Raw genomic sequence first — 27,961 nt, forward strand, 5'->3', positions numbered from 1 at the left:
AGCATCCCCACAAAGAAGATGCTGTTTTGATCCCTATTTTACAGATGAGGATGCCGAGGCACAGAGAGAAGGAATTAACTTCCCCTAAAGCCACATTTAAACAAATGTGGGAGGACAGATAGGTCACTTGGACAAACTGATGGCCAAGCCTGGTGTTGGGGTGGGAGCTGACCTGAGGCTGATGTGGTGGACTTGCCCAGCTAAAGAGGAGAGCATGCCCTTCTGGTCTTTGTCCTCCCTGAGCCCCGGCCAACCCCTTACATACCCCCAAGCCAGCTACCTCCATTGTGTAAGGCACTCAGAGAGCCAGAGGGGAGCCTGGACAGCTCTGGAGACAGGACTGCTGGGTAGGGCTGAGCAGGCTGCACACTGCACAACTCCAGAGCAAGCTATCCCCATAGACTGATGAGAACAGTGTCCCCTGGAATTGTGCTGGGTGGTAACCCTGTAGTCAGGACCACATCGTGCAGGACTGTGAAGACCAAGGTCATCAAATCTTTTTTGGAAAGGGCCAGATAGCAAATATTTTAGGCTGTGTGGGCCGTACTGCCTCTGCTGTCACGACCTGACTCTGGTGGCGTGGGGTGTAAGCAGTCACAGGCATTATGTAAATGCATGAGTGCAGGCATGTTTCAGGAAAACTTAATTTACAGAAATAGGCTGCCTGCCAGATATGGTCCAGGGACCATAGTTTGCTGACCCCAGTAGTGGCCAAGGAAGGGTTTTGAACTCTATTCTAAGAACAAGTTGGAACTACAAGAGAGTTTTAAGTAGGGAGTGGGAAGAGGCAACTTAACATTGAACTTGGCCGTTGAGATGTCTGACTGTGTTCCTCTGGGGCTGCCATGTTTTTTGTGTCCTGGTTGTGGATCCCTGAGCTCTTTGGTCTACAAGAAGAGGCTTGGCCTGGGACCTGAGGGCCTCTGATGCTTACAGAGCAGAGGTCGCTCTGTCCACTCTCCCATCCCCCTCCTTCCCACCCCAGCAGGGCTCCAGCAATGCTGGTCTCCATTTCTGGTCTCAGAGGCAGAGCGGAGCAGCCCTGGGGCCAAGAGCCTGGGCTTTGAAGTCAGAAGGATTTCAAAGGAGGGGCTGGGGGTGTGTGATTTCTTCCACTCGGTGGCATTTCGCTCTGAGCTGCACTTCCCTGACCCTCTATCTCCTCTTCTCCATAAGAGGAGTAATTAGACATGAACACATGAAAGAGAAGTGGTTCAGCGTTGACCTGGGCACATAGGACGAGCTCAGTGAGAAGACACTGTTGGTAGAAGGATCATTTTTCTTGCTGAACCCCGGAGGCAGGATAGCCTGGCTGTGCACTGGGTGTTGGGGTCTTTGCTCCGATGAGTTGTGTCCAGAGCCAGGCTCCCAGAGAAAGCGCAAGTAGAACCACGGACGGGGCCTTGGCTCATGGCTATTAAGGGCTCCTTAGAGACGAGGATGACTTGTCCCACCTCTTGGGCTGAAAATAACTGCCCGATATTGGAGTAATTATATGTTTTAGGCTTGCGTGCCACTGGGAGAACACCCCAATAATTACTGCACACAAAGGCTGCTGTTGGCAGCTGACGCTTAATTTCTGCCTCAAAGAGTGTCTCCTGGGCAGGAAGCCTGGTCCACCACCCACCCCCACAGAATTTGAACCCTGGTCTGTGGACAGGCTGGCCTCAGTAATCAGTGGCTTCGCTATAGACTTCTCACATGGTCCTGAGGCTGAGACCAGCTACCAGGTCATCCTGGTAGGAGGAACCTATTGGCAACACTGCATATTCTAACTCGAGCTGGCGGGGTCAGCACTACAGGGTAGATTGCTTTGCTCAGAGATGGAGAGGCTGTGTCCTTGGACTGAGCTAGGGGGCTGCCAGTTAGGTCTGGGTCCTGGAAGGGTTGTTGAGGATTTACTTACTGTGTGCCAGGCCCCATGGAAAGAGCAGTAAGTGTCAGGTCACTGTCCTGCCCTCGGGGTTTAGTGTCTTATAGCAGACAAACCCAAAGCCCATAATTACTCAAGTAGTTATGTAATTATGATTGTGATAAGGCTGTAAATGAGATGTGTAGAAACTGAGCTTACAATGCCTTCATCTGAGGAGTTTGGGCTGAGAGGTAAAGGATGAGGAGTGAGGGGTGTGTGTGTTAGTGTTGGATACTTGGATGCAGGTGGATGAGTGGATGGTGGATGGGGGGATGCATGGATGAGGGTGGATGGCTGGATGGTGGATGGCTGGATGCATGGATGGGTTGGTGCATGGGTGGATGATTGAGTCTTCCAGGCAGTGGGAACAGGCTGTGCTAAAGCTCAGAGGCCAAAGGAAATATGGTGACTCTGTAGCTGACAAAAGACCGTTGTGGGAGGTGTTTGGAGTTTAAGACCTGCGACTGGGGAGGTAGGTAGGTTAGGAGCACTGAGTACAGCTGAGCAAGTTGTGCACTGCTCGGCCTCTCACAGACCGCCGTGTGAATGGTCCCCTGGGATTGTGCAGGATGGAGGCCTGGAGGCCGGGAACACGTTATGTAGATGTTCTCTGCCATAGTAAGAGTTTTGGACTTTTGCTCCCAAGCAATCAGGAGCCATGGAGAGGTTTCGGCAATTGGTGATGGGACTAATTTCCACGTATAATTCCCTAAAGTAGAGCAGTTCAATAGAACTTTCTGTGAAGATTGAAATGTCCTGTTTCTGCTCTTTCTAATATGGTAGCCATGCATGGCTGTTGAGCACTTGAAATGTGGCCAGAGTGACTGAGGAGGTGAGTTTTGAATTTTTATGAACTGACATTTGAAAAGCTGTAAGAGCTGGATGGGGCTAGTGGGTCTGTATTGGACAGAGCATCTCCAGAGGACCTGACTATATCCCGTGTAAACTCCTGTCACTCTGGCCCCCAGCAGCCGTGAGTGCATCTTGGGCAAGTCTGCTGGAGCTGGCACCTCTTGTCAGGAGCCTGAGTGGAGGCCTCAACCTCCCCTTCACCGGAGTCTCCATTCACACTCAGGCCAAGGGTGCCACCAGGGCTGTGGGTCCTGGAGCTGGGACTGATGAGGACAAGCTGGGGAACCGCCCCATCCCGGCTGCTCCTGAGACCTCGGCTTCTTCCCTGGCACCCCTGGGGTTGCTGAGCAGCTATTCAGCCTGCGGAATGGATGGCATGCCCTCTGTCCTTCACAGCTCAGTAGAGTTTGTTCCCCCACAGCAGAGGCAAATCAGTCAGGACGCCCATGTGCGCCGCCCCCTTGCGTGGGTGGTGGGCCGTAGTGTGGAGATGGTGCCCGCCATGGGCATCAGGGGATGTGGACTTTGGTTCGTGTTTTGGAGGGAGCCAAACTGGGTGGGTGTGGGAGGGGCTGAGGGGGGCAAGGCCAGCCTGCACCTCCCATCTACAGGACCCAGGCCTCCATCGCTGCCTTCCTCAGCATCACAAGGGTCTCACGCACAAGCCAGCTTGTGTATCCAAGTTCATCTAATTGCTCAGCAAACAGCCACCCCTCAGTCCCCTCTTCAGCCTGGAGGCATGCTTGCTCCCTGCATGGCCCACCTGGGGAGGCTGGATCTGGGGAGGAGATCTTTGCAGATTCTGCATTCAGGCTTGGAGCCACTGGACAGGGAAGGGTCAGGTGGGCCAGACGGGAACCATGGGCTTCAGTGGACTCATTCCATTGGCTACCTGGACTGTTTGCTCTGTGGGGGAGGTATAGCTGGAGGCAGTGCAGAGATGGGTATCCTGAAGCTGGGAGGCCATGGCAAGGGTTCCAGCTGCCAAGACTGGGAAGGGACCTTATGGGCCAGTGGGCTAGTTCATTTGATGTTGGTCTCCTGCTACCCAGACTCTGAGCTGACCGAGAGCAGAATCCATGTCTCTTGCTCATTGGTGTATCCCAGCATTGTTCCCCATGCGGACACACAGTAGGTGCTTAATATGTGCACGCTGATTTAATGAAGGAATGAACACACAGAAGCCTCCCTTTGCCCTGGCCCAAGTTTCTGATCAGGTGGACTTGAATACATTGGTACAATTGATGTTGTACACTATGTGCGTGCTGACCCACTGTCCTTCCCTTTGCACGTGGGTTCAGGATGAGAACTGGGACCTTAATGGGTGGGGAGGGATGGAAAAGGAGGGAGGATCCCAGTAGTAAGGGGAGGGGCATGGTCCTAAGCAAGAGAGATTCGAGGCTGTGGGTGGAGTTCACTTTGGCCTCCCTCATCCCCAGTTCCCTGCCCTACCCACCATCCCTGAAAGCACACACACGCGCACACACACACACACACAGCTAGATAAAGGTCTAGGGAAGGAGGGGAGTTAAAGCCCCTGCTATCCCTGGCCCCCAAGGCTCAGTGGGGCCCAAGAAGGGGCATTTGGCAGTTGTGAGTGGGCTAATACCTGGTCCAGGGACCTGCAGTGTTAATAAAAATGGTAACAGCCTCCATAATAAGAACTCATGTTCAAACCACGGGCCAGACGCCGCACCAAGCCCTGGCCACAGCTCACCGCAGTTACTCCACGTGATGCCCCTGTGAGGTAGGATTAACACCATCCCCATTTTACAGAATAGAGAACTAAGGCACAGAGAGGGAAGTGTCTTGACTGAAGTTGCACAGCCAATAAGAATGGCGGTGAAATTGGAATCCAGGCCATCAGACACCAGAGTGTCTGCTTTCAGTGACTAGAATGTGCTCCTTCTGGATAGCAAATATAAACTGCTTTGCTCTGTGCCTGACATACAGGAAGTGCTCAGAAAAAGTTAGCTCCTGTTCTTATTGTGCAGAATAAGTCAGGCAGTGCCATCCACCCCTTGGAAATCCTGGACCAGAGATCGGCGATCTGTGCCTCAGTTTCCTCATCTGTGAAATGGGGTGGTGTTGATACTTACCTCTCATGCCTGTTGTAAGGAGTAAACATGACTGCTCATGTTAGGACCTGGGGGAGAGTGGGTCTTATCTGGGTCCCTGGCATCACTGTATACCCGGTGTGTGAAGGGACACTCACTCCTGTTCCCTCTGTTGCAGTGCGCTACTTCCTGAAGAATAAGGTCAGCCCTGATTTGTGCAACGAGGATGGACTCACAGCCCTGCACCAGGTAAGGCCAGGCTCCCTGGGGCCTCTGGCTCCGGGCTTTCCCCCTGGACAGGTGCCCCATCTCCCTGCTGTTTCCTGCCCAGAGCTTTCAGGGAGGAGGGGGGAGGGGAGCCGCAGCTGCCCCGTCTGAAAGGCTCTTGTCTGCTTCTGAGAGGAGGGTGTCGGTTACGGACACACCCACGGAGCCCCCGTGCCCACACGCGGGCGGCACTCACAGCCTCTGAGGACAGGGAGCCTTTGTCCACTGCATCTTCACTGCCTGGCAAAGGGTTTGGCAAACAAAGCAAGTTTGTTTGGAGCTTGACAGTTTACGAGGCACTTGTGTTTACACCCACCAAGGCATCCACCCATCCCAGTGACAAAAGTGATTGACAGGGTGGGGAGTTGGGGATGTGACCTGCCTAAGGTCACACAGCTGTGACCTACGGCCAGGAACCATGTGCTGTCATAACATACATCCTTTTTAGGGCAGCGAGGTGGGCCCAGTCCCCCTTGGCTGGGAGGGGCTACTTTGCCTGTCATCTCTTGCGCAGATGCTGTGACAGCCCCCAACTTGTCCCCAGCACTCAGGTGACCCTGTCGTGATCCATTCTCCATGCAGTGGCTGCAGGGATGCCGAGGCCCACATCTGCTGGCGTTACCCTTACTCAGAGTGCTCTGGTGTCTTCCCGTAACGCTGGGTGCGCGCGTACAAGAGCCTGAGAGCTGTGCTGGTATATCCACGGCCTTTCTGCTGAGCACCCCTCTGTCCTCTTAGCCATTAGCCTGATCATTTGATGTTGATCTCTGGGCTGCATGAGGGCAGAGCCTGTGTCTCTTACTCGTTGGTGTATCCCAGCGTCAGTCCCCATGCTGGCATACAGTAGGTGCTCAAAGTGTGCGTGCTGAGTTAATGAGTGAACACACTGAACTTCCCTGTGCCCTGGCCCAAGTTTTTGAGCGGGTGGACTTGAATGCAGCCTGGTGGACAGGAGGCCAGGCTATGGGAATGCTGGGCTGGCAGGAGCCTCTCTATCTTGCTGTGAGAGCGGGAAGTGGGGACAGAGACTGGCCTACCCATAAGCGCCAGGGGCGAGTCCCCACCCTCAGTCATCAGCCCAGTGGCTCCCTGTGTGTACTCTTGGTTTCTCTTCCTGTCCCACAGGGCTTCATGCATCTGCTAATTTTAGCTGTGTGACCCTGGGCAAGTTACTTAAGCTCTCTGGGCCTCACTTGCCCATTAGGTTGTTGTGAGGATTATATGAATACATGTAGAAACCCTACAAGCATCACGACATTGGATAAATATTACATATTCTTAGTATTAAAATTTGTCACATGTTCCACCCTGCAAAGCCACTTCATTGATGTAAAGTGTGAGTTGATTGTCACACCCCTTTAAAATATGATTATCCCCATTTTACAGCTCAAGAAACTGAGGTTCAGGGTAGCACTGTCCGATAGAACTTTTACGATGATGGAATGTTCTGTGTATCGACACTGTCCAGTATGAGACATTGAGCCCCACGTGGCTATGGAGCCCTGGAAATGTTGTTCTGGGGATTAAAAGAGGCAATGCATGGCCGAAGGTTAGCAACCCAGTAACGCCTCAAAAAGCACTAGCTGTGATTACTGATAACGTGGCATGTTATTATTACTGCTGTTGCCGGGGCTGCTGTTACTGCAGTCTTTGTTATCGTCACTGCTGCTGCAACACAGCGAAGGAGCGCAGTAAGAAGAGCTTTCTGTGGATTTTCTGCTCTTGGCAACAGGCAAACTTGAGAGGTCTGCAATCTGAGAGCAGCATGGCTGGATTAAGGAGGAGGCTGTCTCTGACAGAGGGTGTGAGGAAGGGGAGTGACAGGGAGGCAGGGAGAGAGGATGAAGCCTCAACCAGGGCCATGGGGATGGGGACAGTGATGCAGGAGATGGAACCCCCACCTGGTGATAGATTGGATGTGGGAGGTGAGGGGGCGGGAGGAGTCATCCAACTGCCAGGTGCCGTTGCCCACCTTGGGGAAGGCAGGAGAGGAGGCCAACTCGCTCCACCACGTACCACCCACCATTGCACTCCTGCACCCAGCTCCTAACCCAGCTCTTGCTCCAGCCTCGTCTCCCAGGTACAGACTGGCCCAGGCCCTGGGCGTCCCTCTTCAGGTCTACAATTCTGGGTGCATAATCTTCCCATTCCCTGCCCCCGCCTATCCTCATGTTTTCCGCAGCCCCTCAGGGTGGGATCTCTAGCCCTCCTATCCCCTGATCCAGGTGCTGGGCAGCTCCTCCTCCTATGGACAGGGCCATCTCAAACCCATCTCCCAGGGACAGCCCAGGAACCCTCACCTTTCCCCGCTGCTTCACTCTGGTGCCTTTGGTGCCCCCTGCTGACTGTGCCGTGCCACTGCATGGTTCTCCCACCCACCTGAGGCAGTGCCCTGCTCCACTGGTCCCGCGTGCCCCTCCTGTCCAGAGAGATGTCCCCAGACCCAACCAACCCCAGATGGGCTGCTTCAGAAAGAGAACCTAGGTCTCTGGCACCATCTGCATGCAAATGGCTACTCCTTTCCCACATGTCTTTCTGGCGCTGAGCCCCCGGTTCTGCTGAGCAGTGGGGTGGGGGCTGTGGTACCGCCCCATCCCCATCCCCACACCCAGCTGGAGCCATGGGCTCCTGCGCCCCCGCTCCTCCTGCTGATATCCAGTCACTTCTCCCCATTCCTGCGGTCACTTCTGTAGGCTGGGCCACCATCATCTCTTAAATGAGTGATTCCAACACAGCACCTCACTTTCCCTCTTCTCCCCCCTAAAAGCATGCAGTTGCAATCCGTTCTCCATGTGCAGCTAGAGGAGGGTTTTTTTTAAAAGGCAAGTTTGACTGTGCTGCTCCTCTGAGTATAACTCTGCAGCATCTCCCATTGCACTGAGGGCAAAGCGCTTCCCTGGATGGGTAGGGCCTAGCACGGGTCCCTGCTCTGTCCCCTGCTGGCTTCTGGGGGGGGGGGTCACCTGGGATGGATCCCACAGTCAGTAAAGTAGGTTTCTGTCTTCTTCCTCCTCTGTCCTCCCTTCTCCCTGCTCATGGGCCTGGCTTGAAGCCCCTCTGTCCCTGTGGAATCTTTCACTCTCTGTCCCTGGAGTCTCAGGGCTCCAGTGGCTGTCGGAGCCCTGAGTCTCCCTGGGAGGCTGCGTTCTCGTTGGGGCTGACCCACGTGTGGACAGGCAGGAGCACACTGTCTCCTTGCAGGGACTGCACCAGGAGCCCTAGGGCCCTCATGCTGAGCCAGGTTCTTTGGGGGAGGCTTGGTTACTTGGGACCTCCCCTTCTGGGTCAGAAATTCCTAAGTCAGAGGCTTCAAACTATGATCTAGGAGGCCACTGCTGGGAGGGGGATCTCGCCCCATCCCCGCCCCCACCAACACACACCCCTACTTCAGCCCCAGCAGCCCTGCTTGAATTTATTGGTTATCTAAGTTCTCCATACCATTTTATTTGAAGAAAGCCTTCTGAAACTAAAAAGAAAGGATTTTAAAGCCTTATTCAAAGTTTTGTCCCATTCCACCAATATTTGCAAAGCATTTCGTAGCTGACTTTATATTATCTTTACATTTTTATCATGTATATTATAAACTCAAGAAACAGGCTCAGGAAGTTTGAGTGGCTTACCCAAGACCACACAGCATTGTACATAATGCAGCTGGATTCAAACTCAGGTCGTTTGGCTCCACTGTCCTTCTTGTGGTGTCACGGGGGGAACTTGGTGTGTCATCATCGCCACCCGGGGCCCTGCCCGGAGCTGACCCTGCCTGTGGCCTCCTTGCAGTGCTGCATCGACAACTTTGAGGAAATTGTCAAGTTGCTCCTCTCCCACGGTGCAAACGTGAACGCCAAGGACAACGAGCTGTGGACGCCCCTGCACGCTGCGGCCACCTGCGGCCACATCAACCTGGTGAAAATCCTCGTTCAGTAGTACGTGCCCCTCTCTCCCCTGAGAATAGCCTTTTCTCAGAGTTTGGATTTTTACAAGTTTTTTTTTTTTTGGAAGGGGGTAACTTTCATTTTCTCTTTCTCTTTTTTTTTCCTGTCTCCTTTGGTGCCTGTCACTCTCTTCCTCTTTCTCCTCACATTCCCTTTCCATCCTCGTGTCTTCCTCTCTTTTCCTCTTCCTCTCTGTCCTTTCATTCTCTTTGTTCCTCCCCATATATTTGTGGTGAAATACACCTAATGTGAAACTGACCATCTTTGCACTACAGGAATAAATCCCATTTGGTCATGGTGTATAATCCTTTCAATATGCTGCTGAATTCAGTTTGCTAGTATTTTCTTGAGGATTTTGCTTCCATGTTCATGAAGAATATCGGTCTGTAGTTTTCTTGTGTCCTTGCCTGGCTTTGTATCAGGGTATCATTCTCTTTTATAAAATCTCTTTGTCTCTGTCTGTCCCCTTCAGTCTATATTCATCTCCTTTACTCTTATGTGTTGTTCCCATTTTTGTTTTTCTTGCTGTAGAAAAAAGGCACACATACTTCCTCGGCCCTGCTCCCCCAGATCCTGTCCATATGCTCTCCTTTGGGGCAAGATCTGCTTTGGGGACATCACGCAGCAATGTCTTTCCCAGGAATAAGGCCACTTCCCTCTATATCGCTCTGACAGTCTTCTCTCACCCTGGAATTCTTTCTAGTTTGCTCAGGTTCTATAAACACATAGAAAATACACAATTTCAAGTGTATTTAACTGAATTCATCTAATGATTGGTGGCCACTTGAGCTGAGCCAAGCCAAGCAAGTGCTGAGCACTGGGAACTCAGGGCTGCAAAAGTCCTGAAGAACCAGGCAGGAAATCAGGCGATTACAGTACCAGAGCTGAGACAGAGTGAGACCAGTGGGTTGGGGTCCCAGGAGGCCAAGGAGGGCATCTGAGGGCAGGGAGTCAGGGAGGGTGGCCGAGGGCTGGTGACCTTTGGCAGAGGTTTCAGCAGAGCAGCAGGGGCCCTTTGGGTGGCTGCTGGGGGGATGGAGATGACAGTACTGCTGCCCTGGCTCAGAGAGGTGGATTAGCTTGCCCAAGGGCACACAGGAGCTCAGAGAGGTCACAGTGGAGGGCTGTTAGGCCAAAGGACTGGCAGGTGGGCCCATGCCCGCACCTCTGATGGGAGCCTGAGTGTGGCTAAGTCTGCGGGAGCATCATGTAGCCACAGTCCAATCAGTGATGGTGCGAGAGGAAAAGGGAGTGCTGTCAGTCTAGTACAGAGGGTCCCCAGCACTGATCTGTACCAGAATCATGGGTTGAAAATACATAATCCTCCACCCTACTCCTGAGAGACTCTGTTTCAGGAGGTCTAGAGTGGAGCCCAGGAAGCTGCGTTTTATTTCAGTGGTTCCTGAGTAATTCTGTCACAGGGCATCCCAGGACCATGCATGGGAGCCACTGGCCCAAAAGGCAGATCCTGCCACGGAGCCCCAAGGCTCTGTCCTGTCCCTGTTCTGGCCAGCCTTTTGGGCAGGGACTTAGAGGAGGAGGTGGGGAATAGCCGAGGATGTTTCAGTACATGGGCCAAGACTGCAATAGGACAGGGAGAAGTGAAAAGAGCTGGCGCATGAAAGAGCCAGGTTTGAGTCTTGACCCTTTCCCATATCTTAGCTGTGTGACCTCAGACAAGTGACTGAACCTGTCTGAGCCTTTGTTTCTCCTTGAGTGAGATGGGGCCAGTAATACGGAACCAAGAAGACTGTTACGAGGATTATATAAGATGATGTGTGTAAAGGGCTCTAAGCAGATTCCTGGTAAGCGGTGCTCCTGCTGTTAATGCTGTATTTTCTTTTAAATGTTTTCTTATTTATTTACGTATGTATGTATGTATTTATTTATTTATTACTGAAGTGTAGTTGATTTACAATGTTCTGTTAGTTTCTGGTGTACAGCAAAGTGGTTCAGTTTTATATATATATATATATGTATATATATATATATGTATATATGCACACACACACACACACACACATATATATATTCTCTTTCATATTCTTTTCCATTATGGTTTATTACAAGATTTTGAATATAGTTCCTTGTGCTATACAGTAGGACCTTGTTGTTTATCTGCTTTATATATAGTAGTTTGTATCTGCTAATCTCAAACTCCTCGTGTGTCCCTCTCCCACCCCCTTTCCCCTTTGGTAACCTTTGCCTGTGAGTCTGTTTATTTTGTGAATAAGTGCATTTGTATCATATTTTAGATTCCATATGTAAGTGATACCATGTGATATTTGTCTTTTAAATCTGTCTGACTTACTTCACTTAGTATGATCATCTCTAGATCCATCCATGTTGCTGCAAGTGGCATTATTTTCATGTTGTATTTTCTTATTTGACATCTGTCCTCAAGTGCCTGTCTGCTGGTTCTTCAACAGAACAGGAGGCTAGGAGAAGACTCCTGGGATCTTGCCCCTTGCCACGTGGGGCCCCTGAGATCCTAGAGATGCTATCCTTGCTGGGGTGCACTGTGGTGGGCTGGTGGGTGTTGGGGTGCACGGTGGGCTATGGATGAGAGGCTGGAGGGTAGAGGCAGCCAGACCAACCCTAGGAACTCATCCTGGGCCTTTCTCTGCAGTGGGGCCGACTTGCTTGCCGTCAATTCTGATGGGAACATGCCCTATGACCTCTGCGAGGATGAGCCCACCCTGGATGTCATCGAGACGTGCATGGCGTACCAGGGTAAGGGTAGGGCAGCCTGCCGTAAGTGGGCTCAGGGCGGGGCTGCGGCGAGCATCTCTCATCCATGCAGGGGAGCAAGTTCCCTAGCCCGCATGTCAGGGCTCAGGAACTGGGCCAGGGCCCCATGGTGGGTGTTACCCGCGTGATGGACAAGATGAGGACACAGAACGATCCTGGAACATGTGCTGTGCACATGGGGGTGTTGCTCTCATCTGTGTCACCCACACGCGCAGGCCACCTCAGCTGGCCCGGGCTCTTCGTCAGCTGTGACAATTCAATTCAGTAAACATTTGTGATAAAGATACATTCCCATTTGGGAAAATAATACAAAGTCAAGAACATTGGCATGGGCCTGCTCTGTGCCAGGCACCACGCGGGCTGCCAGGGGCCCCGGGTAAACAAGATGTGGGCTGTTCTCGGCTCACAAGTGAGCTTCAGAGAGGAAACAAATGTAGCCATCAGAGAGACATGCCTCTCCCCCACCACCCCATTCCACACGAAAAGGGCCTCCTTTTCTGAAATAAATCTCAAACCCAGACCCTCGGCTGCAGTCCAAGGTCCTGCCGGGCCCCACGCTTGTGTTTCTCCCCATTTCGCTGCACAAACCACCGATTTGACTTCTCCATTCCTCGGAACTTTTCCTATTCACTTTCTGCAAAGCTTCCTAATGGTTTTTGTGCTAATCTGGTGAATCTGTGAACGCCTTCTCAGAATAATATTTTTAAACGCAGTTATCAAAGCCATAGGACTATAACGGAAACCACTTCTATGAAAGTATAAGTCCCCAAATATTTTTAAATGTGTCATATAGAAATTTTACTGATTCAGGAAGCAATCAGATAGAATGAAAATATCTGCAGTTTCTGCTGGTGACAAAGTCACTGCCAGTTCTATTGTGAACTTGGCCTGTGTTCTAATGGAAGGAAATGCTATCTTTCATTTAAAGGGTAATGAAAATAAACATGTCATTCTTTTCTCCTTTCACGTTTACAGACCTCCCCTGAATTCTATCCAAGAATGCTTGATCTAATGGACCTCCTTTCAGAGCATGTCACTCTCTCCTTCAACTCTATTAGTAGCTGCCAGTAACACTTAGAGTTTTAGCCAGAGAGTCAGGCTTGAAAATGTGTTTCTGGGTCCCTCCACCTCGATTCATTCAGCTCTCCATTTGAAAGTTATATGTTCGGTGAATTCCGTCACTGCCGTAACAAAGATTCATTGAGCATTGTGCCTGGTGCCACAAACACAGCTGTGGACGAGATGGAGGAAACTAACAGAGACCTGGGTCAGATGGGGTGATCAGGGGAGGCCAGCTAGGGAGGGGATCCAGGCCAGACCTAAAGGATGAGGAGGAGCCAGGCATTTGAGAAGCTGGAGGCAGGAAGGTGGGTGGTAGGACAGACCCCGGGGAACAGGAGCCACGCCTCCCCCATCTACCTTCCTCTCACCACCCCTCCCCCTTGGGGCCTCAGTCCTTGAGTGCTGACTAAAACCCCCTCCCCCACTGCAGGCATCACCCAAGAGAAGATCAACGAGATGCGAGCAGCCCCTGAGCAGCAGATGATTTCGGACATCCACTGTATGATTGCAGCCGGCCAGGACCTCAACTGGATAGATGCCCAGGGGGCCACGCTGGTGAGGAGAGGGGCCAGGCTGGTTTGGGCAGGGCGGTCAGGATCAGAAGTGGGCCCGCACCTGGTAGAGGCCAAACCTATCCAGCTGGGGCTTGTCCGTGGCCTTGGACCACCTCCAGACCTGCCTTGGAGGCGGGGTGGCCTCTGGAATATGGAGAGTGTGCAGAGCCGGGCTCAGGCGCTCTGAGAAGCTGGCCACTCTTGGTGATTCATTATTTTCTACTCCATTTAAAGTTATTACAAAACAGCTATATTTCCTCATGCTGTACAACTATGTCCTTGTTGCTTATTTATTTTCTATGTCGCAGTTTGTACCTCTCAATCCTCTACCCTTGTCTTGCCCCTCCCCACTTCCCTTTCTGTACTTGTGAGTCTGTTTCTGTTTTGTTATATACACTCATTTGTTTTCTTTTTTAGATTCCACATATCAGTGCTAACATAGAGTGTTTATCTTTCTCTGTCTGACTGATTTCACTAAGCATAATACCCTCTAGGTCCATCCACGTGGCTGCAAATGGCAGAATATCATCCTTTTTATGGCTGAGGAATATTCCATTGTATATATATGTATGTTTTGCCGCGTCTTCTTTATCCATTCAAGTATTGATGGACACTTAGGTTGTGCCCATATCTTGACTATTGTAAATAATGCTGCAGTGAACATTGGGGTGCGTGTATTGTTTCAAATTAGTGTTTTCATTTCCTTTGGATATGTACCCAGCAGTGGGGTTGGTAGTTCTATTTTTAAGCTTTTGCGCCTCAAGCCCTTTTTGATGAACTGGGTCCCTACTCAAATCACCTGCTCAGCCCAGCACTCAAGGTTAGAGTCGGGTAGTTGGATTAAACGCTGTGTGAATGCTGTGTGATGTCATGACCAGGCGGTACCAGGGCGTTGCCCACCCTGGCTGGAGCTCCTGTGGGTCTGTGGCTGGACCCTCTAGACACAGGGGTCTGCTCTTCTCGGGCTGGTCTCACAGTGGCTCCACCCCCATGGACCAGGCACATACTAGGTCTTGTCATCACTTATGGCTCTCTGAGAATGTTAATCCCTCATGGAGTGTTCATCATGTGGTAAGTAGTTTATGTATTTTCTGGGAGATTGAGCAAGTGGACAACTGAGGTCTACAAGGTGGCATTCATCACCAGAGGCCTTGAATGGCACCAGGTAGAAGAAATGGGGCCTCTATGTGAGCTTTCCCTGATGGGATGTATTGGTTATCTATTGCTGCATAACAAACTACCCCAAGGTGTAGCATCTTAAAGCAACAGTAATAAAGATATATTCTTCCACATAGTTTCTGTGGGTCAGGGAATTGGGAGCAGCTTAAGTGGGTGGTACTGGTGTGGAGTCTCTCATGAGGCTGCAGTCAAGATGTCAGCCAGGCCTGCAGTCATCTGAAGGCTCGTGTAGGGCTGGAGGATCCACTTCCAAGGTGGCGCACTCACGTGGCTACAAGTTAGTGCTGGCTGTTGGCAGGAGGTCTCGGTTTCTCACTTCTTAAGCTCTGTCCTTAGGGATGCTTAAGGGTCCTCACAGCACTATGGCTGCCTACTTCTAGAGTGATTGATCCAAGAGAGCATTAGGTGGAAGCCGCATTTGACCTCAGAAATCACATACCACCACTTCACTATATACTGTTTGTTAGAAGCAAGTCACTTGTTCTGGCCCACATTCGAGGCGGCAGGAATTAAGCTTCATCTTTTAAAGAGAGGTGTGTCAAAGAATTTGTAGACACATTTTAAAATCACCCTATTGGACTTCTGAGATTCCTTCTACAGGGCTCAGCACATAGTAAGGACTCAGTAAATGCTGTTGCCTTAACCACAGGGTCTCTAAGACAGGGGAGAGGAGTTCACTTCTCTGCCTTACCCTCTTGGTCATACTGCAGACTTATGGTCCTCTGCAGTGTGGCAGGCATTTCCACCTCATTCTATCCCATTCTACCGGCCCCAAGTATGATCTGGGACTTGGGTCAAGGAACGGACTCTCCTGCCTCCAAATGAGGGGACACCCCCCAGCAGATGCTCACGTCTTTCCTCTCCTTCAGCTGCACATAGCTGGAGCCAATGGATACCTGCGGGCAGCAGAGCTCCTTCTGGACCACGGAGTGCGTGTGGATGTGAAGGACTGGGATGGCTGGGAGCCCCTGCACGCGGCTGCCTTCTGGGGGCAGGTAGTTGTCACCCACAGGGCTGGGAGGGAGGCCAGCACAGGGTCAGCCTGCTGTCCTTTGGGCTGGAAGTTGGTTCAGAAAACATAAAACCCATGTAAGGTGTTGACTATGGCTAGCGTATGGGTATGAAAAGATCTAGGGGGTTGGCGACAGCCTTTGACAAGCTGTGTCCTAATAAGATGATAATCAAATTTGCCAAAGTAGAAAATTCCCCGCATTTTTGCCTTGAGTAATTTCTCCATTTGTTTCCCAGTTATAAATCTCTGATTGCAGCTTTCACCGTTCCTCCTTAGATGCCTAATGGCTCTGGCATTACAGCTGACTCCTTCCTCCTTTGTTCTTTGGTATGGCCCAGGCATGCTGGAGGAGGTGGCAAACTCATTGCATTTGCCAGGAGTCCTGCCTGTAGGGTGCAGAGCCTTCCTTGGCAATCAACTTTGCCCTACCATTCTTTGAGTCACATCCTAAGAAGCTTTGAACACTTTCTCCACCTCCTAGACTTTCTGACCCCTGGGCAGGGGGGGACCTGGCCTTCTTCCTGTGTTTTAGATGCAGATGGCGGAGCTCTTGGTGTCCCATGGGGCCAGTCTCAGTGCTAGGACATCCATGGATGAGATGCCAATAGGTAAGTCCAGCGCAACACCTGGTATGTACATAGGCTTTCAGTGATTTTTTGATGAGTGAGGATACATGGATGAAGATAAGGTTGGATAGATGGTGAATTGATGGATAAATGAATAAATTAATTGGTGGTTGATTGATACATGGACGGATGGGTGGAGAGGTAAGTGGATGACTGTATGTATGTATGTATGTATGCATAGGAGGGTGGGTGGGTCGAGGATGAATCTGTGGATGGATGAATGGGTCAGTGAATAAGTAGACAGATGAATTAAAGGATGAGTGGGTGGGGAAATATGATTTCAGCATTTTTTCATCATTTTTTCTTGGGCTACATGGGGTACCTGCTTGTTTCTCTTGATACTTTGTGTATCGGTGGAGAATAGATAACTCTTCTTGGAAGCTATCAAAGGCGTATGAATCCTTCAGCCACAGCTGGGAATGGGACTGTGCATGGGCCCTGGGTTTCCTCTTCTTTACTCCTCCAAGAATTGGGTTGTAGCCCAGGAAACCAGGCTGGCATTGTTTTCTCCCTTCTCTCCATGCCCCAAAAGATGCTGGGCATTTTTGGTGGGTTTGGGTGGCAGTTCCTCTGGCCTGGGAGGCCCTCAGGGGTCACGGGCCCCTGTAATGCCCCCCACGATGGACTCCTCTGCCCCTCCAGACCTATGTGAGGAAGAAGAGTTCAAGGTCCTGCTGCTGGAGCTAAAACACAAGCACGACGTGATCATGAAGTCGCAGCTGAGGCACAAGTCATCCCTGAGCAGGAGGACGTCCAGCGCGGGCAGCCGCGGGTGAGTCAGGGGCAGGGCAGCCAGGGGCCCCCGTGCATGGTCCCACCCACGGCGCCTGGACGCAGCCTCCCAGCATCCCCCCTCTGCCCTCAGGAAGGTGGTGCGTCGAGCCAGCCTGTCGGACAGGACCAACCTGTACAGGAAGGAGTATGAGGGAGAGGCCATCCTGTGGCAGCAGCGGAGCGCAGCCGAGGATCAAAGGACCTCTGCCTACAACGGGGACGTCAGAGAGACCAGGACAGACCAAGAGAATAAGGACCCAGTGAGTGCCCACCTCCCTCCCGGCCCCCGTGTTGGCCACCGTCTCGGGAGGGGGCCAGGGCCCCAGCCTGGTGTTGGCTCTTCATCTCAGAGCCCTCAGAGGAAGGTCAGCTGGCCAGTGGCCTTAAACCAGCTGGGTCTTGTCTGATGGGAGTGTGGTTAATGAGGCGAGCGTAGGGGCCATTCACATCGGAGCTGGGAGATTTGCACATAGGATGGTCTCATCATCTCCAGGGAGCAAGTGATGCCCATGTGCCTGCTTGGGCTCCAGCAGACCTAGGTCAGGGCTTCCCAGAAGAGAGGTTCAGTAGGGCAGCCACCCTAGGAGATAAGGGCACTAAAACTTCTTTGTGGGGTGAGGGGCAGGATATAACAAGATGCTGAGAACTGTGTTTACCAGAACATATCTGGTGGGAAGGAAATTTTTGAAAAACTGAATAAGCTGCTGATGGGACATCTAAGAAGCCCACCCCAGGAGTAGCCAGTGGTCTGGCCATTAAACTACTTTCCTAAAAGGATGCTGTCCTGGTTTCTGAGAAGTGCTGTAAGAAATGACCACAAACTTGGTGGCTTGAAACAACAGAAATGTATTCTCTCCCACTTCTGGTTGCCAGAAGTCTAAACATGGAGGTGTCAATGGGCTTGTTTCCTTCTGGGGACTCTGATGGGGAATCTAGTTCATGCCTCTCTCCTAGCTTCTGGTGGCTCAGGCATTCCTTGGGTTTTTGCCAGAGTGCCTCCAATCCCTGCCTCTGTCTTCACATGGCCTTCCCTGTGTCTCTGTTTTCTCTTAGAAAGATACCAGTCATTGGATTGGGGCCCACCCTTATCCAGTATGACATCATCTTAATTTAACTAATTACGTCTACAAAGACCCTATTTCCAGATAAGGTCACACTCAGAGACACGGGGTGAACATGAGTTTTTGATGGGGGACACTCTTTGATGCAGTATTGACACACTGAGGCACTCTGGTCCATGCATGGCTGCAGTCTTGCTGAGTGGAGTAAGCAAGTTTGGGGACAGAGCAGAACTGCTGAGGACAAGACAGGAGGGGCTGACCGTACCAGTAGTGGTCTGCCTCTTTGGTTCATCCGTCACACAATGAGCAGCTGACAACATTTCTAGCAAGTATCACTTTGGAGGGATGCGAAATGGTTAGCCACCCAGTGTGCCCCCATGTCTCGGGGGGACCCTGCTCCACCGTGTGAACAGGAAGGTCATGTGAGGGCTTATCTTGCCTGCAGGAGTGAAGGTGTTTACTGAAGAGAACTGCATTAAAGGGAAGGCTGGGATGGAGATGGCACACGTGGGGCTTTTGTTCTGCCTCATCCCTAAGCTTCGGGGTTGGGAGGAAAAAGAATTGTAGATTGCAGTCAAATCACATTTCAGACACCTCCCAGCTATGCTTTCATTATTTTTTTCTCTGTGATTGAAGTGTAACTTGTGTGAAGTACACAGATCAAGAGAATTTTTTTAAATTGAAGTAGTCAGTTTACAATGTTGTGTTAATTTCTGGTGCATTGCATGGTGATTCAGTTATATATATGTATATGTATATATATATATTCCTTTTCATATTCTTTTTCATTATAGACTATTACAAGGTATTGAATATAATTTCCTGTGTTATACAGTAGGACCTACTTTATATATAATAGTATCTGCAAATTCTGGACTCCCAATTTATTTCTCCCTCCCCCCACCTCGTAATCATAATGTCTTCTGTGTCTGTGAGTCTGTTTCTGTTTTGTAAATGTTTATTTGTGTCAATTTTTTAGATTCCACGTATAAGCAATATATGGTATTTTTCTTTCTTTTTCTGTCTGACTTTACTTAGGATGACCATCTCAAGGTCCATCCCTGTTCCTGCAAATGGCATTATTTTACCCTTTTTTATGGCTAAGTAGTATTGCATTGTGTATATATACATATGTGTGTGTGTGTGTGTGTGTATCATACCTTTATCCAATCATTTAAATGAATTTTTCAATGAACCCGTACAAATGTGTACCCTCGTGAATGTATAGAGCATTTCCGTCACCCCTGAAGGCTCCCATGGTCCCTTTTTCAGACAACTGCCCACCCCAGAGGCAGCCACTATTTAACCCGGAGCACTAAAGACTAGTTCTAGGATTTGATTATACGACAATTTACGGGTCCGTTCTCCCACTGGTGAATATTTGGGTTGTTAACAGTTTGGGGCTATTTTGAATGAAGCTGCTCAAAACATCCTTGTACGTGTCTTTTGGTGGACACATTTTCTGGCGGGTATTTACCCAGGAATGCGATATGAGTCATGGGGTAGGCGATTTGTAGCTTCTGTCGATCCTGCCAAGCAGTTTTGCAAAGGGGTTGTTCCTGTCGGCTCTCCAGTCAGTGGTGAAGGCATCTTTCTTGCCAACTTTTGGTATACACAACCCGTCCCGTTGGGGTCGCTGTGTAGCTCGCATTTTTAATTTGTTTTCCTCTGATGGTGGACGATGTGCAACATCTTCATGTGCCTGGTGCCCAGCTGGTTATTTTGTTTGTGCTTTCATCTGTCCTTTATCCCCTTTTTGTTGGGTTGTTTATCTTTTCCCTACTGATTCACAGGAGGGACTGAGAATCTTACAGAAGCCCTCATTGGAAGCAGCCCCTCCTCCTCCACATCTGCTTTGTCCCTGTGTTTGTTCAGATCACATATGCCCCCCAGGACTCTCCCAGAGATGCCAGTTGAAGTGAAGTCTTATAAACCATTAACCCTGTAGGGAATAGGGTGGAGGGTTATGGCTGCCGGAAACCAATCGGAGTTCAGCCTGTGTTTGTTGTTGTTAATTTCTGAGGATTCCTCATCAAGGCTGCGGTTTGGGGTTGGGGAAGGCATCTGGATGGGCCACTTGGTCTCAGGGACTGGGGTTTCAGGCCTGATGAGGAGAAGAGAGGGTACAGAGATGGTGTAGCCAAAAGCGGGCAATCCTTTCCCAGGTACCCAGAAGTCCTGTCCCATGGGAACTGTCAGGGTCCAAGGCCCCTGACCCAGCCCCAGAGGAAGAAAGGAGATCACAGGACCCAGCTACAAAGCTCAAAGCTCCTTCCTTTTCCCTCCTACCTCTTTCAAGGCTTTAGGTGCTGGCAAGGATGTGATAGTCTCTAAGGTTAGGATTCTCAAAGTGTGGTCCCTGGACCAGCAGCGTCAGCATCACCTGGGGACTTGTTAGAAATGTAGGTTCTCAGGTCCCACCCTAGATGTCCTGAATCATAAACTCTGGGGCTGGGATCCAGCACTTGGGTGTTTTAACCAGCCCTCCAGAGGATTCTGATGCACACAAGCATTGGAGAACCACTTATCTAAGGGAACATTTGCTCAGCCTGGCTCCCAAGTCAGGTTTCTGCCAGGGCTCTGCCCTGTTAGCCCCCCAGGCTGGCTTTGGTACATAGTTTTGGCAGAGCTGACACCCTAGTACCAGGCACAGCAGTAATAAGACAGCCCCGTCCCTTCAACCAGTGGTTCAGTCTTAACTGTATAAGAAAATCACCTGGGGGAGGTGTTCTGTTTTTGTTTTTTAAAAGCCTAATGTCCAGGCTACATTCCCAACTGATTAAATCAGGCTCTTTAAGCATGGAACTCAGGCATTGTATTCATGTATTTTTTTAAATCAATAAACTGTACTTTTTTTGGAGTAGTTTTAGGTTTATAGAAAAATGAGTGGGAAGTTCCAGTTTCCCCCCATTATCATGTCCCCCGGTTCCCACTATTATTAATGTCTTGCTTTAGTGTAATACTTCCGTTATCATTCTGAGCCAATATCCATATACACTGATACATTATATTGACTAAAGTCCATGGTTTCCATTATGATTCACTTTCCTGGTTGTACATTCTATGGATATGAACAAATGTATAATGTCACGTGTCCATCATTAAAGTGTTAGAATATTTTTATTGCCCTAAAAATCCTCGGTGCTCCCTATTCATCCCTTCCCAACCCCTGGCAATAACTGATCTTTTTAAATGTCTCCATAGTTTTGCCTTTCCCCAGATATTATACAGTTGGAGTCACACAGTATGGGGCTTTTCAGATCGGCATTGGATGTGTGTTTTAAATCTCCCAGCTGATGCCAGTATGCACTCACAGCTGAGAACCCGTGTCTTAGATCCCTGCTACTCAAATGATTGGCAGGAACTTGTTAGAAATGCTGAAATTCAGGTCTCAACCCAGACCAAGTGAATCAGAATATACATTTTAACAAGAGCCCCAGGTGACTCACGTGCACATGAAAGTTTGCGCAGCACTGATTTAGACCATCAAGAATCTGCATTCCCTGCCGCACCCCCACCACCCCTCCTGCCACCCATGTGACATCAGTTTGCCTGCGTAGTTCAGAGGAAGCCATTGAAGAAAAAGAAGAAACACACACATAAATGGAGACTTACTATGGCAAACGTCCCTCCCCTTACCATATTTTAACCTAATTATATATCTTTTGGAGCTCTTTCCAAGAAATCAAGATTCTTGGAATCGTCAGCAGATATAAATTTCCTTCATTTTTCCTACCAGCTGGAGAATAGCCCAAGTACTTGCCATCATTTCCCACCTGCCTAATGATGGTTTTCAGGTTTGGCTCCCCTGAGGGGGTCTATCTGTGAACCAAAGTTCTAGAAATGGGCTTGCTGGTGCAAACTATATATTTTTCTTTAAAAATGTTTTTGTGTGTGTGTAGATGATGTGATACTGCCTCCAAAGAAGCTGTGGCATTTGACACTCATACGTGTTTTCCCACACCTTTGCCAGCACTGAATAAGAACAAACTTTAAAAGTACTTGTCAGGGGGTGGGAGTGGTAGTATAGCTCAGTGGTAGAGCACGTGCCTAGCATGCATGAAGCCCAGAGTTCAATCCCCAGTGCCTCTATTTAAAAAAAAATAGTCAATGGCATTTTGTTGTTTTAATTTTTAAGTCATTAATTATCAGTGAGATTGAATATTTTTCCTATATTTATATGCTATATAGATCTATATTTTGCTGTGAGCTGCATATTAGTGTCCTTTGCCTATTTTTTTCTATTGAGTAAATGAGCTTCTTAAAATGGATTTGTAAGAGCTATTTATATATTTGGGAAATGAATCCTTTTCTGTCATATATGTTGCAAATATATTTCCAGTTTTTCTCATGTCTTTTGACTTTGCTTATGGTGATTTTTGCTACTGTCAAATGTATCTACCTTTTATTTATAGTTTCTAGGCAGCAGTGACTTTTAAAGCTCTTGTTACCTAGGAGTTGCTGGGTGTAAAAGATCTCTGGGTGAGACTCTCCCATTTGGAGTGGAGCTATCCCAGGGGTATAGAGGAAGGACTATAAGTGCCCCAAAACCCAACCCAATTAAAATTGACTTACACAAAAAAAAGAATGCATTGGCTCATGTAACGGAAAGTCTGGGCCCAGCTAGATCCAGAGGCTCAAAATGTATCATCAAGCTGCAAGCTCTGTCTGTCTGTCTTTGTCTGTCTCTGTCTCCGTCTCCCTCAGTCTTCTTTAATGTTGGCTTCACAGCCAAGCAGGCCCTTTGACATGGCATCTCCCCAGTACATCACTCTTACCACTGCAGTTCCTGCAGAAACAGGTCTGCACTTTCCTGGTTGTTCTAGCATAAGTCCCAGGACTGAGTTCTGTTGAACCAATTTCAGTCAAGATCCCATCCCGAACGAGTTCCTGTAGTGAGTTTGTTGACTGGCCAGGCCTGGCATCACGGTCTCTCTCCTGGATCAAAGATGGGAGCTGTGGTCAGCTCTCTCAAAACCCATAGATTGGTGAATTCCCCCTCAAAAACAGAGGTCCTGTTACTCAGGGAGGGAAATCAGATGAGGACAGGCGCAGACAATCATGCCCTCAGCAGAGGCGCAAGCGGGGTGTGGGTTCAGATCCTCCTGCCAGCTGGTAACGTTGTCCTTGTCACCCTCAGAACCCCAGGCTGGAGAAGCCCGTGCTGCTCTCCGAGTTTCCTACCAAGATCCCCCGAAGTGAAATGGACGTGCCTGTTGAGAATGGCCTCCGGGCTCCGGTCAGCACCTACCAGTATGCACTGTCCAACGGGGACGTCTGGAAAGTGCACGAGGTGCCCGACTACAACATGGCCTACGGCAGCCCTGGCATGGCCGATGCCACCCCGCCCTGGAGTGGCTACAAGGAACAGAGCCCCCAGACGCTTCTGGAGCTGAAGCGGCAGCGGGCAGCAGCCAAGCTGCTCAGCCATCCCTTCCTGAGCACGCACCTGGGCAGCAGCATGGCCAGGACGGGCGAGGGCAGCAGTGAAGGCAAGGCCCCCTTGATCGGAGGCAGAACTTCACCTTACAGCAGCAATGGGACCTCGGTGTATTACACGGTCACCAGTGGAGACCCCCCGCTCTTGAAGTTCAAGGCTCCCATGGAGGAGATGGAGGAGAAGGTCCATGGCTGCTGCCGCATCTCCTAGTCTCCGTGTGATGGGGCAGAGAGATGCTTTGGGGAGAGTGTCCCTGGAATCCAAGCCAGCCCAGCAGCCCTGGCTGGGGAGGCATCAGAGGGTGGCTGCGGGGAGGTGGGCTCTGCTTTCCCAAGGAATGCGGACCCCACCTCTCAGCCAGCTGTCAATAGCATCACCACTTCCCACGGTTCTGCTTTGTGCTGCATTGTCTGCCATCAAAAACAAGGCCCGTGGTGGCTTCCTGACTTATCCTGGTGTCAGATTTTGGGAGGGCGGCTGGGATTCTAGTTCAGTTGTTGGACAAGGCTTCTCTGGACCAATGCTCGCAAGTCACATATCAACACACACACACACTCAATCAACATGTCTAGGGATGATCCAGCTGAGCTCATGGGAAGCAGGTGGGACTGAGAATTCGGGGGTTCTTCCCAAGAAGACTGAGGTTAAGATTCAGAGTTGCATCACCACTGCCACCATGGCTTTAGCAGGGGAGGGGACCTGCTAAGCTGAGACCTGTCATCCTGCCCAGAATCATACCAGCGCTTGGTATCATAATCCACATCTGGCAGGAGCAGGAGGTCTTCTTTGCGTTCAGAGGGAGGTATGCACCCACATGGGGTAGATTAGCAGGTTAGAGGGCTTGTCTTCAGCCTTGCCTGTGCCAGGAGCCAGCTGTGTGAGCACCCAGGGGCCGAGGTAGAAAACCAGGCTATTCCATTCCTGGAATAATCCAAATCAAATTTTGCTCTTGGATAGAAATATCATAAAATTGAGGAGACGGAGAACTCAGTTAGTGTTTCCAAAAATGCGTTGATGAAAGAATTCTTTGGGACTGTAAAACTCCAGGTGTTGTGGGGGAAGTGGGGGTCACTGAAATAGCTCTCTTTCATGGACAGTATCGTGATCACTAGGTTTTACTGACTGGTGTTGGATGCAAAAATGAAGCTAAGTGAGAAGTTTCAGTTGGAAGGGCTTTTCCAGGGAGAGAGGTGAGTACGTGTTGTTAATTTCTGCAAATATCCCTGGTAACCATGACAGAGCCCAGCGCCCTGGCCAATCTTTGTGAATATTCAGATGGTTTCAGTCCAGCCTATCTTGGCCAGCCTTCCTCAGACGGAGCCATCAGAGTGAGCAGTAGGCGCTGCTGGGGCTCCACCTCTCCCAGAGTGAATACTCAGGACTCCCGGCCTAGCTTTGCTTTTTCTGGAATGAGAAAAGTGACACAGGTTAGCCAGTTGGCTCGTGTGAGTTCCTGTCTGGCCCAGGGGCTCCCTTCCTGCTCCTCCCAGAGTTATGACGCCCCAGGACTGCAAATTCAAGGTGCCGGTGCCCAACACCCTGCCCTGCATTCAGGAGAGCTGCGGTGGGGCTAGAGGTGGGTCTTGCCCCAGCTGTACAATTTCATAGCCCCAGTCCTTCTGATGCTGGGGAGGGAGGGCTACAAGGGACAGGCTGCCTGTCGCCTCCCCATGGCATTCTCTCATAAGCCCCTTTGAAATTGCTGCCTATGAGTTGGGCGCTGTTCACGGGCTCAGCCAAAACCTACTGGTGTAACTAACTAGCGGCAGGTTTGTTTCCTGCTCTTTGCGCCTTTTATTTGTCCTAAAACTACCTCTTTAGAGCTCTGACGGAGCCCCCTAGGTCCATTCTGGAATTTGGGAGACAAATATGGGCTCCCTTTCACCTTCTTGTTTCTGAGCCTTTGAGAAATTCTCCCGGAGGGACACCTGGGCCAGGGGCTGGGGCTAGAGGAGCCCCCACCTTGTGCCACAATCCCAGTAATGGGGTCTGGTGTTTGTCCCATTCTCAGACCCCCACTGTGGCCTCCATGGCTCCTGTCGCCCCGAGGTGGAGCTGGATCCCAAGGGGCCTGGCTGAGACTTTACCGGGAGCAGGGCAGCTGGGCCAGAGAGCAGGGGCCTCAGGGGAGTCACTGCGCCCCTGGTGGCTCCTGGATGCAGGGAGAGTCACAGCATCGGACCACTCCCACCCCAGCTCCGGGACAGATCAAGTCTAGGGTGGAAAGGCAGGTCAGGCGACTGTAGACAGGCGTGCGTGACACCTGCCACATCCCTGGGGACAGGGGCCAGCTCGCCATCATCTCAGCTTATGGCTGGAGCAGGGTAGGGATGATCCAAAAACATACATACCTTTAGGCTTTAAAATAGTCTTCAGATCAGACTGACACTGAAATTCCTCTTAAGCTGACTCAAGCTGCAAGCTGGGAGGAGCCGAGGGAAGCCACGCACTCCGAGGAGGGAGCTGTGCAGGTTTTCTGATCTGTTTGCTCAGGGGCTAGAGACTGAGGCTTTTATTGCCCTCTCTGAGCCCTTCTGGCGATTCCCTCTTTCTTCCTTGCCTCCTGTCTCCTGGGCCATTCCTCTCCATCCCCGAAGGCGGGGAATCCCTGTTGAGTCCCTGACAGGAGCCAACAGCAGACTCTTGGTCATTAGGTTGTGTTTTTCGTCAGGGATAAATCATTCCCTTTAAGTACTTGGGGACCTTTCCCTGTGGATCTCCTTGGTGTTGAGGGACAAGCTGGGGCCAAGGTCATTCATTCATTCACTCATGTAGTTTGTTGAGTAGCTGTGATGCACCAGACACAATGGTTCCAGGGATAAAGGAGGAATGAGACAGAGGGAAGAGACTGCACTTTACAGGTCTCATCCTGAGGACCACGGGTATCAGCAGCCCCATTCAATTCACCTGAGACGGAGGGGCTGCCTCCTGGTCCAGCACCCCTTTGATTTTCTGCTCCTAGAATCCCTAGAGTATGAATTCCTTTGGCTGGGAAGCTGCTGTCATGGCCACCCCTGGATAATACTGGCCACTAAATGGAGATGCTGGAGCTTGGGTTCCAGGTAGACACCATGCCAAGTCCGAACTTTCAAGGATAATTGCCTTCAGGCAGCATCTTTCAGGCACTGTATAATAGCAGCTTGAAGTCAGTGTCTAGAAGAACAAGGAGTCTGGAATTTGCTGCCAAATGCATCTCATATGCTTAAGCTCATTATCTCTTGCTCATTTTTGCTTACTTATTATCTAGTCTTCCTGCCCCACCGATGGATAATAGGAGGAAAAGGAGCTTCTCCTTTAACATGGAAGCCCTTCCTCATGAGTCTGCCTCTCTTCCTGGCAGGTGTGGATCAAAGAGCTGGGAGAAAGCTGGCAAGGTTGACCAGATGCCCAGCTCCCACTCAACCCAGGTCTGGTCTCACTTCCTGGCAGATTAAAGGAGGCTGTTTCCAAAGCCTGTGCCACAAGACTCCCTGTGAGCTCTGGCCCTTTCTCCCACCCTATGCCCCAAACAATTGAAAATTGGTGGCTATCACCCGAGAGCGAGTTTCTGGCCAGTGGCTCAGGGAAGTTGAATGAACCCTAGACCCAGGTCTTCTGAAGACTTCAGAATGTCATTCTCCATTAAAGATGCTGCATTGATAAAACTTCTCTGTACTGTTTGATCAATTTCAGTAGGCTTAGAAAAGTTAACAAGAGTGTGTCCCCTGTCCTACCCACTAGTTTGCTGGCCTTGTGATAACAGGAGACCATTTTGGTTATTGGTGTCAGATTCCTTTTGATCTTGAGTTCTCTCTCCCACTTGCTTTCCCAGAGCAGAATACTGGAACACTTCCCAGAAGGGCACTCCTTACAGGATGCCCAGAGGACTGTATTTGAGTCTTGCTATTGTGGCCTGGGGACAGCCTCCCCTCCCCCAGGGCACCTAAGAGCAAAGGGTCATGTGGTCAGTGGGTGACTCCACAGCAGGGACCGCCTTTGCTAGAAGCTCTCCTGGACAGAGTCTCTTGTTGGCCAGTTGGCCAGAGGGCTTGCTTCCTAAGGGCATCGCAAGTGCCACAGTTCTGAGCCTGGCTCTGTGCACCCAAGAAAAGTCTGCTGACGTCCAGCCCTCCGCAATAATCCACCAGACCAGAAGCCACTGATGTCCAGAGAACACTTAAGAAAAAATGTATTTTATGTGAAAAAAAAAAAGTTAAAACTCTGTATACTGTATCAGCAGCTTTGTGTAAAAATGGCAATCAAGAGAGTCTAATATATTTAAAACTTTTTTTAAAAAAAAATCCTCGCAGATCTTTGATATTGTATTGAAGTAACTTCCAGGTAGCTCCTCACTGGGGCTCCACTGCATCCCAAAGGGACGTGCCCCTGGAGTTGCTTCCAGCTGCCAAGGCCTGTGACAGAATTCGCTGTTAAGAGTTTTTAATTAAGATTATTAAATTCCTTTTAATAACACCTGCTAGTGTGGCTGTGGTCATTGCTGTG

The 27,961-nt window shown here is 50.2% G+C and overlaps 1 protein-coding gene across 3 annotated transcripts in view; it reads left to right on the forward strand.

Annotated features, from left to right (window-relative positions):
- The window catches only part of PPP1R16B (protein phosphatase 1 regulatory subunit 16B), a 93,846-nt gene extending 65,915 nt beyond the window's left edge, over positions 1-27,931 (forward strand). For 2 of the 3 annotated variants that reach the window (XM_006202543.4, XM_072944212.1), the window contains 9 exons: positions 5,000-5,070; positions 8,866-9,011; positions 11,650-11,753; positions 13,264-13,388; positions 15,436-15,561; positions 16,111-16,186; positions 16,847-16,976; positions 17,070-17,238; positions 23,180-27,931. In XM_006202543.4, coding sequence (XP_006202605.1) covers positions 5,000-5,070; positions 8,866-9,011; positions 11,650-11,753; positions 13,264-13,388; positions 15,436-15,561; positions 16,111-16,186; positions 16,847-16,976; positions 17,070-17,238; positions 23,180-23,689 — 1,457 coding nt within the window. In that variant the 3' untranslated portion in view covers positions 23,690-27,931. Of the gene's footprint in view, positions 1-4,999; positions 5,071-8,865; positions 9,012-11,649; positions 11,754-13,263; positions 13,389-15,435; positions 15,562-16,110; positions 16,187-16,846; positions 16,977-17,049; positions 17,239-23,179 lie in introns of all 3 variants that reach the window. The other variant, XM_072944211.1, reaches the window with a different exon arrangement.
- The last annotated feature ends 30 nt before the right edge of the window (positions 27,932-27,961 follow it).

Source organism: Vicugna pacos, chromosome 19, assembly GCF_048564905.1.
Source record: "Vicugna pacos chromosome 19, VicPac4, whole genome shotgun sequence".
Taxonomy (NCBI): Eukaryota; Metazoa; Chordata; class Mammalia; order Artiodactyla; family Camelidae; genus Vicugna; species Vicugna pacos.